Source organism: Herpailurus yagouaroundi, unplaced genomic scaffold, assembly GCF_014898765.1.
Source record: "Herpailurus yagouaroundi ecotype Mexico unplaced genomic scaffold, PumYag 160, whole genome shotgun sequence".
Lineage (NCBI taxonomy): Eukaryota > Metazoa > Chordata > Mammalia > Carnivora > Felidae > Herpailurus > Herpailurus yagouaroundi.
Window position 1 is genome coordinate 30,493,017 of NW_024412401.1, and position 20,259 is coordinate 30,513,275.

The 20,259-nt window shown below is 36.1% G+C and overlaps 1 protein-coding gene across 6 annotated transcripts in view; it reads left to right on the forward strand.

Moving 5' to 3' along the window:
- The window catches only part of FSD1L (fibronectin type III and SPRY domain containing 1 like), a 74,715-nt gene extending 54,456 nt beyond the window's left edge, over positions 1-20,259 (forward strand). For 4 of the 6 annotated variants that reach the window (XM_040481883.1, XM_040481886.1, XM_040481880.1 and 1 more), the window contains 4 exons: positions 253-353; positions 805-1,056; positions 4,803-4,891; positions 16,996-20,259. In XM_040481883.1, the coding sequence (XP_040337817.1) occupies positions 253-353; positions 805-1,056; positions 4,803-4,891; positions 16,996-17,118 (565 nt within the window). In that variant the 3' untranslated portion in view covers positions 17,119-20,259. The remainder of the gene's footprint in view (positions 1-252; positions 354-804; positions 1,057-4,802; positions 4,892-16,995) is intronic. The other 2 variants (XM_040481882.1, XM_040481885.1) reach the window with 1 other exon arrangement.

Genomic DNA, 20,259 nt, shown 5'->3' on the forward strand with positions numbered 1-20,259 from the left:
AACTGTGTGTTCTTTGTATAAGCTTTGTTCAGTCTGCATGATATTAGTGTTCAGCCTGCTTTGTGTTGATGACTTCTTACATTTCAGTGTTTTTAATTGACAACTCTGATAATAATTCAGATGAAATTAAATGGTGCTATTTGTGCAACGTAATTAAAACTTTTCAAAGTTGCCTTTCATGACTTGTAGTTTTAGTTTGTGAGGCATCTACAGCATAGAGTATTTGTTTCTCTTTTCTTCCTGTTTGTATAGAAGTGGCACGCCGTCCCCCAAACGGACATCCATAGGCTCCAGGCCACCAGCAGGAAGAGGCAGCAGAGATCGTTTTACTGGGGAATCATACACAGTGCTGGGTACGATAAACATAGTCTTCATCGTGTCAGGTTAAAGGGATCACAGTCACACCGCTGGGCTTTCTGCCCACTTAGAGCTGGAGTGGCCTGTTTCTAATGAATATTTGCCAAGGTTTCTCCCTCCTGAATCCTAATTACTTTTGGCAGGTTTCAAATTGTCTAATTATTTATTTGTTTAAAACTTTATTTCATTTTATATAGTGCTCTACGTGTATGCATATCTTTTGAGGAGATAGAAAGAAAAGTTCTAAAGCTTTTTATATATCAGAAAAAATAATAGTAAATATACAAGTAAAGTTATAACAGATACTCTGCTTATAGTGTCTGTGTGTTAATATGGTTATTTTCCTGAATCAGATTTTTTGTGACATTTTGTGGGATAAGAGGTAACAATCTATGTGACATATAAGGAAGATCTTAGAGTCAAATTTACCTTTCTGATCTTTTGTAGGAGACACTGCTATTGAAAGTGGACAACATTATTGGGAGGTCAAGGCCCAGAAGGATTGTAAATCTTACAGTGTGGGAGTAGCATACAAGACTTTGGGGAAATTTGACCAATTAGGAAAGACAAACACTAGTTGGTGTATCCATGTCAACAACTGGCTGCAAAACACATTTGCAGCAAAGCATAATAATAAAGTCAAAGCCTTGGATGTTACTGTTCCTGAGAGAATAGGTGTATTTTGTGATTTTGATGGGGGTAAGTTTACTGATTTTCTCATAAGTCATTTTGTCATAGTTGCTTACATTTCAGTACTTTTCATTGGTAATCATCTACACAGAATTTTTTAATATTGTGGTAAGGGTGTTTTGACCTACTAGGATTTGATCACAAACATAACTTCAGCTCTGGAATTGACTGGGAGGGTGTGTGATGTTTGCCTGAAGCCTTACAAAAGCACTCATGTGTAATATGCTTAATAGGTCTGAAAGAATGATTTTGTTAATTTTAGTGTTAAGCATTAAAATTTTTTCTATCCATTTTTATTCCTTCCTGACCTGATTTTATTATCTGTGAAGAGTGGTGGAGTCAGATTTTTCAAGTTGGAGTGGACTTAGAAATTACCCAAATCTACACAGTATAAAATCCTTACTACAGTTATCTCTGCAGGTAGCTGTCACTCCTGTGCTTGAAGAACTTTTTAATGTGAAGTTTATTGTTGTAGAAGGTAGCTTACTTCATTGTTGGAGAGCATTTGGTAACGCAGAGTTTTTCTTAAATTGACTTGTTTTGTTTCCTGATACCTTATGAGACTGCTATCCTTAAATTTTGTCATCTGAAGAAACAGAATTATGTTCCCTAATTCACATTTACATGATAATCCTTATTTGCTTAAAACCTAACATTGCTTCTTGTGCTGGTTTTCCAGACTATACATTTTCTGTATCACTGGCTGTTCCTCTTACAGTTTAATTTTTCCAAAATTAAAGTATGTGGTTGTACACTATGTCAACATTATTTCTTAAAGATGGGTTCTCAAAGTAGAACATGAAACTGAGGACCATCATAGGACATGTAATTTGGCAGCACAGTTTCTAGTACTATGACTTATTATCATTGTTGGTGTATATTGAGCTTGTAGCCACCCAGTCCACTAGATCTTTTTTCATGGAGTTCTATTAAACTGTCTTTTTTTTTTTTTTCATATATTAGGCAGTTTAGGGTTGTTTTTGTTGCTTAAACTCAAGAATATTACATTTGTCCTTAAGTTTCTTTTGTTGTTGTTGTTTCAAATTTTTATTTAAATAGTAGTTAACATGTAGTGTACTGTTGGTTTCGGGAGTAGAATTTAGTGATTCCTCACTGACATATAACACCTAGTGCTCATCCCAGCAAGTGCCCTCCTGAATGTCCATCACCCATTTAGCCCGTCTCCCGCCCACCTCCCTCCGTCAACCCTAAATGTGTTCTCTATAGTTAAGAGTCTCTAATGGTTTCATCTTAATAGATTTGACCAAGCTTTTTGAACACTTCTGTTAAAATCATCTAAAAAGTAACTTGATATTTATCTTTTGCAAAATTTGCTTGAACTTTTTGAATTAGGTATTTGATAAGTATCTTCTCACTGCCATCAAAATATTTATAAAAATTTTTTTTTTTAATTTTTTTTTCAATGTTTTTTATTTATTTTTTGGGACAGAGAGAGACAGAGCATGAACAGGGGAGGGGCAGAGAGAGAGGGAGACACAGAATCGGAAACAGGCTCCAGGCTCCGAGCCATCAGCCCAGAGCCTGACGCGGGGCTCGAACTCACGGACCGCGAGATCGTGACCTGGCTGAAGTCGGACGCTTAACCGACTGCGCCACCCAGGCGCCCCTAAAAATTTTAAAGATGACCCTATCGAACTAGGGAACAAAAGTAATTCCCTAGGTACTTCTGTTTAAATTGACACTGTAGGGGCGCCTGGGTGGCGCAGTCGGTTAAGCGTCTGACTTCAGCCAGGTCACGATCTCGCGGTCCGTGAGTTCAAGCCCCGCGTCAGGCTCTGGGCTGATGGCTCAGAGCCTGGAGCCTGTTTCCGATTCTGTGTCTCCCTCTCTTTCTGCCCCTCCCCCGTTCATGCCCTGTCTCTCTCTGTCCCAAAAATAAATAAAAACGTTGAGAAAAAAAATAATAAAATAAATTGACACTGTAAACAAATAAAAGTCTATTTTACCATTTTAAGTAACATGTTTCCAGATAATTTACTGAGCCTTCAACCTAGTTACTCAAAAGGAAAAAGTTAATTTTGGCTTGATTGAATTTTAGTGACAACACGTTAGTCTTGCTGCATTCTTTTTACTTACTCACTTTGACTCAGATAAATAATTTCCTCAGGATACATGTTAAATTTATTGGCACACATTTTTTTTTTCTTTTTCAACTCTCAAGGTAGCTTTTGCTTATCTTCCATTTTCTCATGCTATGTGCGGTTCCTCAAAGATGGTAGTGAGAAGTGTGTTGTTTAGCCTAGAGCATAGGGTAGGAAGGAGTTGTAATGTAAGATGGGATCAGATTCCGAGAGCCTTGAAAAATAATAATAGGCTCCTCTTTTTTGTTATTTGAGGGAAGGGGATTTCTCTGCATTTTAGGAAACTGTAGTCATATGATAATCTAGTTTTAGAAATATTGGAGAGTAAGTGGCTAAATGTGGAAGAGATTGCAAACATATTGTTAAGACTCTTCAGGAGTCAGTCTTTAAGCAGTGTGGCAGGGCCATGTTTATCTTGTTAAGTATTGTTTCCTTATTCCTGGCAAGGGCTTTTTACATTGTAAGCCCTTAATAAGTGTTTGTTGAGCAATTATTAGTAACAAGGGCCTGAGCAGTGGGGAATCAAGAGGAATGGATTTGATGGTATGAAAGTAGAATTCATAGGACTCAATAACTAAATGTGGATTGGAAAGTGAACAAACAAGAGTTGAAGATGACTGAGATTCCAGCCACTGTGGTCAAGAGGATGGCATGTCATCAGTAGCATGGGGAACATAGTCCTGGGTCAAGATGAGATGCCAGCAGGACAATCATGTGGCATAGCTGGCTAATATTGAGAAAATTTCAGGGCTAGAACTCAGAAAAGATGTAGAGCTGGAGCTAAATACTAGATGCACCATCACAGAGTGGCTACTGAAGATTGCATAGAACAATTGAATGTTACTGCTGTGTTGTTTACTAACTTTGTGACCATTCATAGGTTGCTTAATGTTTTGAGGTAATATATATGAAGAGCCCAGTGCTTTGATGGTAGACATAAATGCTAGTTTCTCTTCTCTGTTTGGTGGCAGCTGAGTCATTAAGGAAACATTGTAGAGAGAAAAGAGAGCCTGGGCAAACATCTACATTCAGAATAGGAGAAAAGGAGATAGAAGATATCGTCAGAGTTAGATACAAACCAAGAGAAGTTATGGGACAAGAATTTCAAGAAGTGATAACAGATGTAAGGAGGCCAGAAAAACAATCATTTTAGTTGCATGATAACATTGAAAGACAGACCAGGACGGTATTTTAAAAATTAGCAAAACTGAAGCAGTGATAACTATGATTTCAGAGACTAAAATGAGTATTGCTTCAAGTATTTAGAAGACAAGGTTTAATAGAGTAAACTTTAAATGGTGATGGGAGTTGGGTAGAGAGGCTAGGTATAGTAAAAATGAAGAAGAAATAGCCTTGGTTTTTACTGAGTTAAGGAAGCCATTTGTTAAATAATGATAAAATAGTCTATAGTTGAATTAGATTATGGAAGCACTATAGAGATCTTGAAAATCAGGAAAGAAAACTAGATTTGGGCCTTTTCTTAAGCATGTATACTACTGATTTTCAAGTGAGAATTTCTAAGTCCAGTCCTTATAGTTTGTAACCAAAAAGAGTTCCAAATATGTATATAGTTATTACTTTACCCATGATTATATGTTAGATTTAATTAAATCTGTATAATAAATTAGCCCCCCCCCTTTTTTTTTCTTTTAGGTCAACTTTCTTTCTATGATGCAAGCTCAAAACAGTTGTTGTATTCCTTTAAGACAAAATTTACTCAGCCAGTACTACCTGGTTTCATGGTTAGTACCAAATTTATATTTTATTTGGTTTGACAAATTTATTGAGAACAATCTATTCTATATATTTGGGGAAGCCAAATATCTTATTTTTCCTTCATATTCTTTCCTCTTTCCCTAATCTACCTCTTCCAAATCTGTGATTGTGGGTATATTTTTGGCGTGTTTTATTGAAGTAAATATTATTACATGAAAGTATGCAAACCATAAGAATGCAGTTTGATGAATCTTCATATACTGCACACATTTTTGTAATCAGTATCTAGATCAAGAAGTGGAACCTTAATGGGGCGCCTGGGTGGCTCAGTCAATTAAGTGTCCAACTTTGGTTCAGGTCACGATCTCACGGCTTGTGAGTTCGAGCCCCGTGTCGAGCTCTGTGCTGATGGCTCAGAGCCTGGAGCCTGCTTCAGATTCTGTGTCATCTTCTCTCTCGGCCCCTAACACTGCTCATGCTGTCTCTCTCTGTTAAAAAAAAAAAATAAACATTTAAAAAAAAGGAAAAGAAGTGGAACATTAACAGAGCCTCCTGTGCCTTCTTGTGCCCATTTCTAGCCTCTACTGGCCTGCCTGCAAAGTGGTTACCATCTTGAGTTTTAATACCATAAATTAATTTTGCCTCCTTTTCACCTTTGTATACAATATCTTTTTGGTTTAGCATTATGTTTGTGAGATTTATCCATGTTCTTCTATGTGGTGGTAGTTTACTCATCTCATATAGTTTTACTTTATATTTGTATGTATAGTTTCCCATTATATGACTATTTCATCATTTATATATCCATTCTAATTTAGTTGGATTCTTGTGTGGTTTCTCCTTGGGGACATTTACAGATGGAATAGTTATGAATATTCTTGTTCATGCCTTTTGGTAAATGTATGTTTCTGTTGGGTATATAACTAAGATTGGAGTTGCTAGATAGTATAATGTGTGTGTAATCAACTCTAGCAGGGTTTTTCAAAGTTGATGGTTATACTAATTTATTGCTAGCAATATATCTTTATCAACACTTGGTAGTATCTTTTTTAAGTTTTAGTTCTTCTAATGGGTAAGATATATTGAATTGTGGTTTTTCATTTGCACTACCTTGATGACTAGTGCTGTCGAACACTTTTTTTAATCTTTATTATTTAGATACACTCTTTTGTGAAATGGTTGCTCAAGTCTTTTGCCTGTATTTCTATTGAGTCCTCTTCCTATGTCTTATTGATCAATTTGGAGTTCTTTAAATAACCTGAGTCTTTTATTTTTTTTTATTATATGAAATTTATTGTCAAATTAGTTTCCATACAACACCCAGTCATCATCCCAAAAGATGCCCTCTTCAATGCCCATCACTTACCCTCCCCTCCCTCCCACCCCCCATCAACCCTCAGTTTGTTCTCAGTTTTTAAGAGTCTCTTATGCTTTGGCTGTCTCTCCCACTCTAACTTATTTTTTTTTCTTTTTTTTTCCTTCCCCTCCCCCATGGATTTCTGTTAGGTTTCTAGCCTGAGTCTTTTGCCAGATATATGTATTGCAAATTTCTTTTCCACTCTGGCTTTCCTTTTCCCTCTCTTGGTATCTTTTCATGAAAAAGGTTGTTAATTTTAATTTTGCTCTGTTTATCAATTTAAAAATGTATGGTTAGCACTTTTTTCTTTAAGAAATCTTTTTGCACCTCCAAGGTCATGAAAATATTCTTGTTTTCTTCTAAAAGCTTTTCTTTGTACCTTTAGATACAGACTGCATTTACAATGCAAGTACAATGTAGAATTGCTATGTTTGGTATGAGGTTGGGGTCAACTTAAATGTAAGGAATTCCTAAATTCCTTATGGCTATCTACTTATTCCATGACCATTTATTGAGAAGACCATCTTTTTTTCTGTTGTAGTGGAGTGTCATCTTTGTAAAATATTAGATTAACAGTCTGTGTGTGGTAGGCAGAATATATGTGTCTGTATACACATAGATGATACCAGGACTACTCAATTTCAGGTTGATTTATTTTATTTTTTTACTTTTACTTAAATCCCACTTAACATAACAAACAATAATGGTTTCAGGAGTAGAATTTAATGATCCAACACTTACATGTAACACCCAGTGCTCATCCTAACATGTGCCCTCCTTGATGCCCATCACCCATTTAGTCCATCCCCCCACCCAACACCCCTCCAGCAACCCTCAGTTTGTTCTTTGTAGTTAAGAGTCTCTTATGGTTTACCTCCCACTCTCTTTTTCATCTTATTTTTCTGTCCCTTCCCCTATGTTCATCTGGTTTATTTCTTAATTCCACATATGAGTGATGAAATATTGTATTTGTCTTTCTCTGACTGACTTATTTTGCTTAGCATAATACATTCTACTTCAATCTATGTTGTTGCAAATGGCAAATTTGATTCTTTTTGATCGTCAAGTAATATATCATTTTATATGTAAATACCACATCTTCTTTTTTTTTTTAATATATGAATTTATTGTCAAATTGGTTTCCATACAACACCCAGTGCTCATCCCAAAAGATGCCTTCTTCAATGCCCATCACTTACCCTCCCCTCCCTCCCACCCCCCGTCAAACCTCAGTTTGTTCTCAGTTTTTAAGAGTCTCTTATGCTTTGGCTCTCTCCCACTCTAACCTCTTTTTTTTTTTTTTTTCCTTCCCCTCCCCCATGGGTTTCTGTTAAGTTTCTCAGGATCCACATAAGAGTGAAAACATATGGTATCTGTCTTTCTCTGTATGGCTTATTTCACTTAGCATCACACTCTCCAATTCCATCCACCTTGCTACAAAGGGCCATATTTCATTCTTTCTCATTGCCACGTAGTACTCCATTGTGTATATAAACCACATCTTCTTTATCCATTAGTCAGTTGATGGACATTTGGGCTCTTTCCATAATTTGGCTATTGTCAATAGTGCTGCTATAAACATTGGGGAGCATGTGCCCCTTTGAATCATCATTTTTGTATCCTTTGGGTAAATACCTAGTAGTGCAATTGCTGTGTCATAGGTGGTTCTATTTTTAATTTTTGAGGAACCTCCATACTGTTTTCCAGAGTGGCTGCCCCAGTTTGCATTCCCACCAGCAGTGCAAAAGTGTTCCACCTTTCTCTGCATCCTCACCAACATTGTGTTGTTTCTTGAATTGCTAATGTTAGCCATTCTGACAGGTGTGAGGTCATATCTCATTGTGGTTTTGATTTGTATTTCCCTCACGATGAGTAATGTTGAGCATTTTTTCATGTGTCGGTTGGCCATCTGGATGTCTTCTTTGGAGAAGTGTCTATTCATGTCTTTGTCCATTTCTTCACTGGGTTATTTGTTTTTTTGGTGTTGAGTTTGATAAGTTTTTTAGAGATTTTGGATACTAACCCTTTATCTGATATGTCATTTGTATATATCTTTTCTCATTCTGTCAGTTGCCGTTTAGTTTTGGTGATTGTTTCTTTCACTGTGCAGAAGCTTTTTATCTTGATGAGGTCCCAGTAGTTCATTTTTGAACTGAGTCTTTTGCCAGATATATGCATTGCAAACGTCTTTTCCACCCTGGCTTTCCTTTTCCTTCTCTTGGTAGTTCATTTTTGCTTTTGTGTCCCTTGCCTCCGGAGACATATCAAGTAAGAAGTTGCCGCGGCCAAGGTCAAAAAGGTTGTTGCCGGTTTTCTGCTCTAGGATTTTAACGGTTTCCTGTCTTACATTTAGGTCTTTCATCCATTTTGAGTTTATTTTTGTGTATGGTGTAAGAAAGTGGTCCAGGTTCATTCTTCTGTATGTTGCTGTCCAGTTTTCCAACACCTTTTGTTGAAGAGACTGTCTTTATTCCATTGGATATCTTTCCTGCTTTGTCAAAGATTAGTTGGCCATACATTTATGGATCCATTTCTGGGTTCTCTCTTCTGTTCCATTGATCTATGTGTCTGTTTTTGTGCCAGTACCATACTATCTTGATGATTACAGCTTTGGAATATAGCTTGAAATCCAGAATTGTGATGCCTCCCACTTTGGTTTTCTTTTTCAGGATTGCTTTGACTATTCGGGGTCCTTTCTGGTTCCACACAAATTTTAGGGTTGTTTGTTCTAGCTCTGTGAAGAATGCTGGTGTTATTGTATTGAATGTGTAATATTGGTGTTTTAACAATATTTGTTCTTCCAGTCCACAAGCATGAAATACTTTTCCATTTCTTTGTGTTTTCTTCAGTTTCTTTTATAAGCTTTCTATAGTTTCTAGTGTACAGATCTTTTACATCTTTGGTTAGGTTTATTCCTAGGTATTTTATGGTTTTCAGGGCATTTGTAAATGGAATCGATTCCTTGATTTCTCCTGCTGCTTCATTATTGGTGTAAAGAAATGTATGGTGATATTATATTCTGCGGCTTTGCTGAATTCATGTATCATTTCTAGCAGTTTTTTGGTGAATCTTTTGGGTTTTCCACATAGAGTATCATGTCAGTGAAGAATGAAAGTTTGACTTTTTCCTTCCCAATTTGGGTGCCTTTTATTTCTCTTTGTTTGATCGCTGAGGCTAGAACTTCCAACACTGTTGAAAAACAGTGGTGACAGTGGACATCCCTGTTGTGTTCCTGACCTTTGGAGGAAGGCTCTTAGTTTTTCCTCATTGAGGATCATGTTAGCTGTGGGTCTTTCATATATATGGCCTTTATGATCTTGAGGTATGTTCCTTCTATCCCTACTTTCTCGAGGGTTTTTATCAAGAAAGGATGCTGTATTTTGTCAAATGCCTTTTCTATATCTATTGAGGATCATGTGGTTCTTATCCTTTCTTTTATTAATGTGATGTGTCACATTAATTGTTTGCAGATATTGAACCAGCTCTGCATCTCAGGGAGAGGAATAAATCCCACTTGATCGTGGTGCATAATTCTTTTAATGTATTGTTGGATTTGGTTTGCTAGTATCTTCTTCAGAATTTTTGCATCCGTGCTCATCAGTGAGATTGGTCGATAGTTCTCCTTTTTAGTGGTGTTTTTGTTTGCATTTGGAATCAAAGTAATGCTAGTCTCATAGAATGAGTTTGGAAGTTTTCTTTCCATTTCTATTTTTTGGTACATCTTCAAAGGAATAGGTATTAACTCTTCTTTATTTTTTTTATGTTTATTTATTTTTGAGGAGGGAGGAGAGGGAATGAGGGAAGGAAGGAGGGAGGGAGGAGGTGCAGAGAGAGAGCGAGACACACAATCTAAAACAGACTCCAGGCTCTGAACTGTCAGCACAGAGCCAACACGGGACTCAAACTCACAAACTGCGAGATCATGACCTGAGCTGAAGTGGGACACTTAACTGACTGAGCCACCCAAGCACCCCATCTCTTCTTTAAATGTTTGGTAGAATTCCTCTAGGAAGGCGTCCATCCCTGGACTCTTGTTTATTGGGAGATCTTTGATTACTGATCCAATTTCTTTGCTGGTTGTGGGTCTGTTCAAATTTTCTACTTTTTCCTTTTCAGTTAGTTTCTAGGAATTTGTCCATTTCTTCCAGATTGCCCAATTTGTTTGCATATAATTGGTCGTAATAGTCTCTTATAATTGTTTATATTTCTGTGATGTTGGTTGTGATCTCTCTCATCTGATTTTATTTATTTGGGTCCTTTCCTTTTTCCTTTTTGATCAATCTGGGTAGGGGTTTATCAATTTTGTTAATTCTTTCAAAGAACTAGCAAGCTCCTGGTTTTGTTTATCTATTCTACTGTTGTTGTTGTTTTTTTTTAATTTCAATATCATTGACTTCTGCCCTAATCTTTATTATTTCCCTTCTTCTGCTGATTTTGGGCTTTACTTGCTGTTCTGTTTCCAGCGCATTTAGGTGTAAGGTTAGGTTGTGTATTTTAGACATTTCTTCCCTCTTTAGGAAGGCCTGCATTGCTACATACTTCCTTCTTATGACCACCTTTGCTGCATCCCAGAGGTTTTGGACTGTCATGTTTTCATTTTCATTGGCTTCCATGTACTTTTTAATTTCCTCTTTATTTCTTGATTAGTGCATTCATTCTTTAGTAGAATGTTCTTTAATCTCCAGTTATTAGTGGTCTTTCCACATTTTTTCTTGTGATTGATTTCCAGTTTTATGGCATTGTGGTCTGAAAATATGCATGGTATGATATCAATCTTTTTGTACTTGTTGAGGGCTGATTTGTGACCCAGTGTGTGATCTGTTCTGGAGAATGTTCCATGTGCACTCAAGAAGAATGCGTATTCTGCTGCTTTAGGATGAAATGTTCTGAATATATCTGTTAAGTCCATCCGGTCCAGGGTCTCGTTCAGAGCCATTGTTTCCATTGTTGAAAGTGGGGTGTTAAAATCTCCTACTATTATGGTATTATTATCAATGCGTTTCTTTGTGCTTGTGATTAATTGATTTATATATTTGGGTGCTTTCAAATTGGAAGCATAAATGTTTACAGTTGTTAGATCTTCTTGGTAGATCCCTTAATTATGGTAGAACGCCCTTCTTCATCTCTTGTTATAGTCTTTGTTTTAAAATCTAGTTTGTCTGATATAAATACAGCTATTCTGGCTTTCTTTTGACGTCCATTAGCATGATAGATGGTTCTCCATCCCCTTATTTCAATCTGCTGTGTTTTTAGGTCTAAAATGAGTCTCTGGTAGGCAGCATATAGATGGGTCTTGTTTTCTTATCCATTCTAATCCCCTGTGTGTTTTGATTGGAGCATTTAGTCCATTTACATTCAGAGTGAGTACTGAAAGATATGAATTTAGTGCCATTGTGTTTCCTATTGAGTTGATGTTTCTGATGATGTTCTCTGGTCCTTTCTAGTCTTTATTGCTTTTGGTCGGTTTTGTTTTGTTTTTTTTCTTCACTCAAAGAGTCCCCCTTAAAATTTCTTGCAAGGCTGGTTTAGTGGTCACAATTTATATTAGAAAAAGTCATTATTCTCCATACAAAATGCAACTTGGTTTGAATTTATTTTTTTATTAAGCAGATGTTACTGCTTCTTCCAACTCCTTTATCCTTTGGATTTTTCTGTAAGTTTGGGCTACTCTGGGGAGTTCTGCAGTACAATTAAGACATTATTCTGGCTAGACCTTTTCTTAATTTGGGGGTTACTTCTACAATCAAGGGGGGTTATTTCCATTGCAGAGTTGGCAGAATGTTTTGTATGTGTGTTCTTCCATCATTACCCTGACTGTAGCTTCTCAAACTGTGAGGAGAAAGTATTCAGGGTATATGTGGGTTTAAAATATAGTACTTTTTAACTCAAAGTTGATAATGATCATTCACTTTGGATACTCCAAAATCTTAAATTTAAAACAATGCTAATAACTAAGACTCTTGGTTTTTCATTAAAAATTAAAAGTAATCAGTGAATGAAGTTATTGTTCATAGAAAAACACTTAAGGATTTAGAAGGGTTGTTATTATTATTATTATTATTATTATTATTATTATTATTACTTTGCCACAAACCTCTGCTGTATTATGTGTTTTTTGGCTGTTTTTCCAAATAGGTCATTCAGGGACAAATTTGTTTACCATATGAAACTCAAAAGTTATTTTTTTCCTTGTGTCTCAAAGGGTTGGATTTCATGTTTAATTTGAGTTTATCTCAAGTAGATATGTAGTGAGTTTATTGCTTTTCATTCCAAATAATTAAACACTAACTACATTAGTAAGTGTTGTTAAGATGCTTTAGGAAAAGTATTTTCAAACTGGTTGAAATTATTTTTTTCCTTTCATTGAAGGGTTTATTAACTAGGTCAGTGATTATTAAACTTTCTGTGTACAAGATTAGTTTTCTTTTTAAAAAATTTTTTTGTGTTTATTTTTGAGAGGGAGAGAGGGGGGGGAGAGAGAGAGAGCGAGAGCGCGAACGGGGGGGGGGGACAGAGAGAGAGAGAGGGAGGAGGACACAGAATTCGATGCAGGCTCCAGGCTCTGAGCTGTCAGCACAGAGCCCAACGTGGGGCTTGAACTCATGAACAATGAAATCATGACCTGTGCTGCAGTTGGACACTTAACTGACTGAGCCACCCAGGCACTCCTAGTTTTCTTTTTAAAAGCGGGTTTATTAAGGATAATTCATAGTAGTGTACAGTTCTGTGGGATTTGACAAATGCTTACAGTTGTGTAACATTACCATAATCAAGACATTGAACATTTCTATCACCCTACAAAAGTTCATCTTCCTTTGTAATGGACCTTTCTGATCACACCCAGCCCTGGTAGTCACTAACAAGGTTTTAGTCTCTGTAGTTTTGCTTTTTCCAGAATATTAGAGAAAAGGAATTGTATGGTATGTAGACTTTTGATTCTATAGCATAATGTATTTGAAATTCATCATTGTTGTGTTTATCAGTCATAGTGTCTTTTTTTTTTTTGCTGACGAGTGTCTGTTTTATTGCTGACTGTGTATGTAGCACACGTTATTCATCCACTCACCAGTTGAAGGACTTTGGGGTTCTTTCTGGTTTTTGGCAATTATAAGTAAAGGCACTGTAAATATTTGCAAATAGATTTTTTCGTATTTGTTTTCATTTCTCTTGGGTTAATACCTAGAAGTGAGGGTATTAGATCACCCTGAAAGTGTATGTTTAGGGTATCTGTGTGTCCCAGTAGGTTATGCATTTGCTTTTGGCTCAGGTCATGATCTTACAGTTCATAGGTTTGGGCCTTGCATTGGGCTGTGCTGACAGCTCAGAGCCTGGAGCCTGCTTTGAATACTGTGTCTCCCTCTCTGTCTGGGCATCCCCACTGACACTGTTTCTCTCTCAAAAACAAACGTTAAAAAAAAATTAAAGAAAAAAAAAGAAAGTGTATGTTTAACTTCTTAAGAAGCTACCAAAATGTTTTCCAAAGTGGCTGTGTGACTTTTGTATTCCTTTTAATTTTTTTAAATTTTTATTTAAATTTTAGTTAACATACAGTGCAATATTGGTTTCAGGAGTAGAATTCAGTGATTCATCACTTAAAAACAATGCCCAGTGCTCAACACAATAAGCACTCATCACCCATCTAGCTCATCTCCTACCCATCTCCCTCCATCAACCCTCAGTTGATTCTCTGTCATTGAGTCTTTTGTGGTTTGTTTCCCTCTCTCCTCTTTTTCCCCCCTTCCTATGTGTTCATCTGTTTTGTTTCTTAATTCCACATATGAGTGGGGCACCTGGATGGCTTAGTCAGTTAAGCGCTGACTCTTGATTTTTGCTCAGGTCATGATCTCATTGTCATGGGGTCATGAGATCGAGTCCTGCGTCGGACTCAACACTGAGCATGGAACCTGCTTAAGACTCTGTCTCTCCCTCTTCCTCTGCTCAGCCCCTGCTCCTGCTTTCTGTCTCAAAATAAATAAATAAATAAATAAATAAATAAATAAATAAATTCCACATATGAGAGAAATCATATGGTATTTGTCTTTCTCCAACTTATTTCGCTTAGTGTAATACATTCTATCTCCTCCATGTCAATGTAAGTGGCAAGATTTCATTATTTTTCTTTTTTTAAAAAAGGTTTATTTTGAGAGTGTGAGTGGGGGAGGGGCAGAGAGAGAAGGAGAGAGAGAATTCCAGTCTCTGTGCTAGTGCGGAGCCTGATGTGTGAGATTTCACCTGAGGTGAAATCAAGAGTTAGATGCTTAACTGACTGAGCCACCCAGGCCCAAGATTTCATTCTTTTTGTTTAATATCCCCTGTGTGTGTGTGCGTGTGTGTGTGTTACATACACACACACACCACATCTTTACCCATTCATCAGTAGATGGACATTTGGGCTCTTTCCATAGTGTGGCTATTGTTGATAATTCTCCTGTAAACATTGGGGTGCATGTAACCCTTTGAATCTGTATTTTTGTATCCTTTGTGTAAATACTTAGTAGTGCAATTGCTGGATGGTAGGGTAGTTATATTTTTAGTTTTTTGAGGAACTTCCATACGGTTCTCCAGAGTGGCTGCACCAGTTTGCATTCCCACCAACAGTGCAAGAGGGGATAGATACCCTTTTCTCTACATCTGTACCAACACCTGTTGTTTCTTGTATTGTGACTTTTGCATTCCTACTAGCAATATATGAGAGCTTACCACATCCTTGACATTAATATTGTCAGATTTTTTTGTTCACCAGTTTTAATAGGTATGTAATGGTATTTCATTATGGTTTTAACTTGCATTTTCCTAAGGACAAATGATGTTGAGGATCTTTTCATGTGCTTATTTTTCATTTTTATAATGTCTTTGATGCAGTATCTATTACTCATTTTTTATTGGGGTACTTGTTTTCTCATTAATGAGTTTTAAGATTTCTTTATGTATGCTGGATATGGGTCCTTATCAAATAACTGTTCTGCAAATATTTTTTCCTAGTTTGTGGCTTTTCTCATTTTGTAAACATTTTGAGGAGAAGTTTTTCATTTTAATGAAGTCCGTTTATCCATTTTTTTTTCTTTTATGGATCTTGCTTTGCCTACCTCAAGGATACAAAGATAATCTCTTTTGTATTCTTCTTAAAGTTTTATGGTTTTAGGTTTTACATTTAGGTCTGTGATCCATTTTGAGTTATTTTTTATATATTGTACCAGGTATGGTTTGAGATCTGTTTTTTGTATATGAATTCCAAGTGTTCAAAAAAGACTAACCTTTGTCTGTTGATTTGCCCTTGTACCTCTGTGCTAGATATTTTGAGTAAATATGTTTGTAAATCACTTAAATAATTTCAAAAAAAAAGTAATATAGTAGTTTTAGAATCACAGAGCTTTTGTATTTGGGGAGTTATCATTACTGAACCTACTAGTTTTAAAAATTTGGAATGTTCGTCATACAGCTATAAATTTCACAGGTCAGTGGATTCTTTGGTATAGTATGTAATCACTTAGTAAATTTTAAACACTTTCGGATATAATTGAAGGTGGGAATACTCCAACAGTTTCTAAGTGTCCCTTGTCTCAAGCTATGTCTTCTACAAACCAGGCATCAATGATAATTAAAAGATCCATACTTTCATATTTTAATTCACTTGAGTCTGTTCTAAATAAGTTATTCACTTTATTCAATTAAAGCTGCTCTGTTTACAAGCAAAGCAATTTCATCTTTCATAAACTTACATTTATAATTAATAGAATATGGCAATATGGTATATCTGGATATTATTACCATTTGCATTTTTCTCAGAAGTTCTTTTAAATTTTTTTTTCAACGTTTATTTATTTTTGGGACAGAGAGAGACAGAGCATGAACGGGGGAGGGGCAGAGAGAGAGGGAGACACAGAATCGGAAACAGGCTCCAGGCTCTGAGCCATCAGCCCAGAGCCCGACGCGGGGCCCGAACTCACGGACCGCAAGATCGTGACCTGGCTGAAGTCGGACGCCCAACCGACTGCGCCACCCAGGCGCCCCTCTCAGAAGTTCTTTTAAATTTTTTTTTTAGTTTTTTTTTTTTTAACGTTTATTTAGTTTTGAGACAGAAAGAGACAGAGCATGAATGGGGGAGGGGCAGAGAGAGAGGGAGGCACAGAATCGGAAGCAGGCTCCAGGCTCTGAGCCATCAGCCCAGAGCCCGACGTGGGGCTCGAACTCGCGGACCATGAGATCGTGACCTGAGCTGGAGTCGGACACTCAACCGACTGAGCCACCCAGGCGCCCCACAGAAGTTCTTAAAGAATTAATAAAAGAGTTCTTATTGTTAACAAGTTAGGGGAAAAAATAATGGATTTTACTCTGTTAACACTGGGGTGTTGGATTCCTATAGTCTCAGGCCACACCTCATCACAATCTAAAGCAATAATAGGGGTAAGGAAATTGGCTCTCTGTGCACTTCTCTTGGTTGTGAAGGTTAGCATCAGTAGAAATAGCCAATATTTTTGGCCTATTAACCCTAAAAATTTAATATCTAAATTTTTGCAGCCCTTAGTTCCTTCTCTTGTGTGCAGTTCCAGTGGGTTCTGCTACCACAAAGACTTCCTCTGGCCTCTCTGGTTCTCAAAAACTCTTGAGTTAGCCTTCCTTTTCATTTCTCGGTTCAAATATAAAGGTTATCAGTTTGGAACTTGTTGACATTCACATATGTGGCATTTTGCCTTTCAAATGGAACTTTAAGAATCACCTCAGTTCTAGTTTGATTTGAAATCTGACTAAAGCTTTGGTTTTGTCTTTTTTTAGGTTTGGTGTGGTGGACTTTCTTTGAATACTGGGATGCAGGTTCCAAGTGCTGTGAGAACGCTTCAGAAAAGTGAAAATGGAATGACGGGTTCAGCTAGCAGCCTAAACAATATTACTCAGTAATGCTTACTCAGAATATGTTTCACCCCCTTTGGGTGGCCTTTTCTGTGCAGTTACTAATCACAGAAATTTACAAGTGGTGGAAATCAGGTTTGCTACCTTTTGCTTTAAGGCCTGGGATGTGTTAGCATTAAGCATCTAGTACCAAGTACTCACGGGAACCTACTGTGCAGTAGCATCAAGCAAGCAGATTCTGAGCAAGAAACTGATGTTTCGAAGAGCAAATGGGAAGAAAGGCAGTGTTTAAATAGTTACATAGAAACTCATTTTTGTGTTTCTTGGATTACTTTGGCTCTCCTAAAATGTTTAGTTAGTATGTAGTCCTAGGACCTGAGAGGAAAGCATTTAAATCTTGTCTTCTTTCCCCTGTACTTTCTCTTTATCTCGTCACTACCTATTATTAGGTTCTTACACTGAAGCTTTAAAAAAATATATAGTCTTTTAAGTTTGTCTAAAAATTGAAATCATTGGTTGGGGATGCTAGAAATGTTTTCTTAATTGTTGTCCTTTCGTAAAGAAGTTGAGTTTTGCTAAATTATCCTCTTTTGTTTTACTGACTAGATTGTTTATCATTTTCTCTTTTCCAAATATTGTGACATTTCTCTTATTTGAGTTAAAACTCAAAATAGAGTGGATAGGAAGAGTTTAGCTTAAAATCACCCATACATTAGTTGTCGTCGTTGTTGTTTTTAACCTGCTGCACTAACAGTGGCAAAGGGATATTCTTTATATGTTGCCTTGTTTAATTAGACTTCTTTTCATTCCATCATTTTGGATGATGGATAAGATTTTTTAAAGCTTTCTATTTTCTGATTTTGTTGTCACATTTAGTACTACCTTTAATAGTTGTCTTGGTAAAATTCTCACTTGAATTTGGTAGTAATTGATAATTATACTGATTTTTAATATTTCTAGTAGGAATGAAATTTTATTAAAGTTTAAAAAAAGGTAGAAAAACCTACATCATTTAAGTTTTATCTAAGAAGATAGGTTATAAAGGGAGGTGCCTAAAACTACTGAGGTCATTTATGTCTGCTTTTTAATAAGGTATGGAATGGTTTAAACAAGTGTTTTGAAAAATGTCTACATATCTCTGACTTATTTACCATATAAGTTTTTCAAACGTAACTATTCAGAGGTTATTTTTCACATTTGCCTTCCAAAGGGGTATAATTCTTCCAAAAATCATCATAGAATAATCCTTCCCAACCTTAGGGAAAATATGTTAAACCATGAATAAAACCCATGGTTATTGAGCAGAACATACCTATTTTTTAAAAGTTGGTTAAAATTTTTAATACAAGTTCTTTGAGCCAAACTGAAAGTTGCGATTTCAGTATTTAAGAAGTCCTTGAACGTTTTTGGTGGTCTCTGGAATTTACTTTCTCATGTTGACCTTTTTTCATTCTTATTTTAAGGGTATTATGCTCTGACAACCTTCTCCCAAGAAGGGACTATTGCTGCTTACATCTGAGCTGCCTTTTACAGAAAAACCTGTGAAATAGGAATAGCTCATTCTCTCCTAAAGTTTACTGTTTACTGATATAGGGTGTTTTGTTTTTTGGTAAAACAGACCTAAATGAGGAATTTTGTTTGAATTAGGTATTATTTTTCCAGAGGGCATTTATATCTGCACCATTGTCTCATGACATATTGGTAGTTTTTAAAGACTATAAGGCAGTTGAGAGAATGAAGTATGTCAATAGATATCCTTTTGATTCTCCAAACAACTATAATATTGGGTTTTGTTCTTCCTAAAGATTTTGAAAAAAAATTTTTGGATATTCTGTTCCCTACAGTGGTGTTATTCCAGGACCTAAGAAACAGGAAGTTACAATTCTCTTTCATAGAGTCAAATCTGAAAGCAGTAATTTAGTGGTGGAGCTGCTTTCTGTGAACAATTACACATGTATAGTTTAGCAAAATTGACATAGAAAAAGCCAGAAGTTCTTGTATAAAATTTTTTACTATTACGTCTTATGTAATTGTGTCTTCTCTTTAATTCAGTGCCTTCTTCCTCTAAGTGTGCTCTTACTTCATGCCCCCTGCAGCGTCAACTGATAATTTAAGCCAGAGACCATTATGTTATACTGGTGAGGGCCTTCTATTGCAGGTGTATGGAGCAGAGGATTAATCGGGCTGGAGGAGTGCATATGCTTCTATTCTGTGCTCATGCCATCATTTGAAACCCTTCATTTAAATTTTCTAATGTTCATTTGGAAAATTCATTTGAAGTAATAACAAGTATTACTTCAAAATAAAAATCTGAGGTTTTCCTGTTACTATGTATGCTTCTTAAATGTCTCTATAAAAAACAAAAGTTTTAAGTTTATATGTGTTAAGTTAAACTGGAAAAGTCTGCCACCCTCCTTTTCAAACTAGAAAATAATCAACTGTAGTGCCTATTTAAATAGTATCAAATTAAGGTAACTCTTAACTTGACCATAATATATAACATTCTCATTGTCATTTGAATTAAAAACTATTGAGCCTTTTTGCTCAAATTTAATGCATTGTGGGAAGATGGTATACCCTTTCAGACTTTATTAGTTTGTTTACTCTTTGTTTTGACAGGTCAAACATGATTGCTTTCTGTAAAAGAAATGCATGAGAGGTTGACGGTAATAGATGTATTACAGGTATAAAAATTGTTTTATAAAAATGTGCATTTGATATTGCATTTCTCTTTTAGCAGTTGAATCCCAAACCAGTTTTAGTAAACTGGGTTAAAGAAATGAAGGAATTGCCTTAAGCACTTTAGAAAAAAAATTTTTTTACAATTCATTTTGACTCTTTGGGCTTACTCTGTCACCTATGTGTTTAACTTTTGGTAAATATGTATATATGAAGCATTTAATAACTGAGTGCACATAGAAATTTAATATACAGTGATTCTTTGAATGTCCCAGGTATAGGTAAACAAATTGAAAGTATTAGAGGCGTGCCTGTCTGTACATGGGTTTTATTGATGGCATCTGTACCGTGTTGACAAACCGTTAACTGCCACTGTACAGCTAGACTTGGCCTACTTTGTTCTGCAAACAGTAACTTTTTCCTGTGTTACCATTTAAAGAAACATATTGGCTTAGTTTTATTTACTCACTTATTAAATTAAAGTATGAACAGTGTCATGTATAATTGGAA